Below are 828 nucleotides of genomic sequence, written 5' to 3'. Positions count from 1 at the left end.
AGTGCAAGCATCCCCGCGACACCGTCTCGAGAACACGCCGTCTCAAGCAGCCAGCACCGTCTCAGTTGTACCTCAGACAACAGCCGTAACCTCGAACCCTCAGACTCGCCCCCGAAGCTCCCCAAAATGCACCTTGAGATTCAGGTAGCGCTCAACTTCGTCATCTCTTACATGTACAATAAACTGCCACGGCGAAGAGTCAACATTTTCGGCGAGGAGCTAGAGAAGGCGCTGAAGGAGAAGTTCGAGGGCCACTGGTATCCCGACAAGCCGATGAAGGGCTCCGCGTACCGCTGCCTCAAGACGGGAGATCCCATCGATCCTGTGCTGGAAAAGGCAGCCAGAGAGGCAGGCATGGAGATCCGGGAGATCAAGGACAACCTGCCGGAGGACCTGGCCGTGTGGGTGGACCCCGGCGAGGTCTCCTACAGGATCGGCGAGAAGGGCCAGATCAAGGTGCTGTATTCGGAGGCCGCCGAGTCCGCCACGCAGGAGGAGAACCTCGACAAGGAGGTGACCAAAACCTTCAACCCCGAGGCACAGTGCTTCAAGCCCATCGACAACTTGAGTTCGTCCCTCAGCAACGTGTCGATCAGCCCCAAGTCGACGTCCCCGTATTCCGCCAGCTCGCCCACGCCGCCCTTCAAGCAGCGGGAGGCGTCCCCCATCAGCGCCTTCCTCACCAAGAGCTCCGCCCCTCTCACCTTCACCACCGCTACCTTCGCCCAAACAAAATTCGGCTCCACGAAGTTAAAGACGAGCACCAAGCGAGCCAACCGCATGTCACCCACAGAGTTCTCCCACTACATCAAACAGCGCCAGATGATC

The 828-nt window shown here is 59.2% G+C and overlaps 1 protein-coding gene across 1 annotated transcript in view; it reads left to right on the top strand.

Moving 5' to 3' along the window:
• LOC119593372 (protein Tob1-like) overlaps positions 1-828 on the top strand; it is a gene marked incomplete at its 5' end in the record, with an annotated part of 3172 nt that continues 2344 nt past the window's right edge. The window contains 1 exon segment of the mRNA XM_037942302.1: positions 1-828. Within this exon segment, the coding sequence (XP_037798230.1) occupies positions 127-828 (702 nt within the window).

Source organism: Penaeus monodon, chromosome 32, assembly GCF_015228065.2.
Source record: "Penaeus monodon isolate SGIC_2016 chromosome 32, NSTDA_Pmon_1, whole genome shotgun sequence".
Classification (NCBI taxonomy): Eukaryota; Metazoa; Arthropoda; class Malacostraca; order Decapoda; family Penaeidae; genus Penaeus; species Penaeus monodon.
The sequence above is the reverse complement of the archived record's forward strand: the minus strand, read 5'-3'. Positions and strand labels throughout refer to the sequence as shown.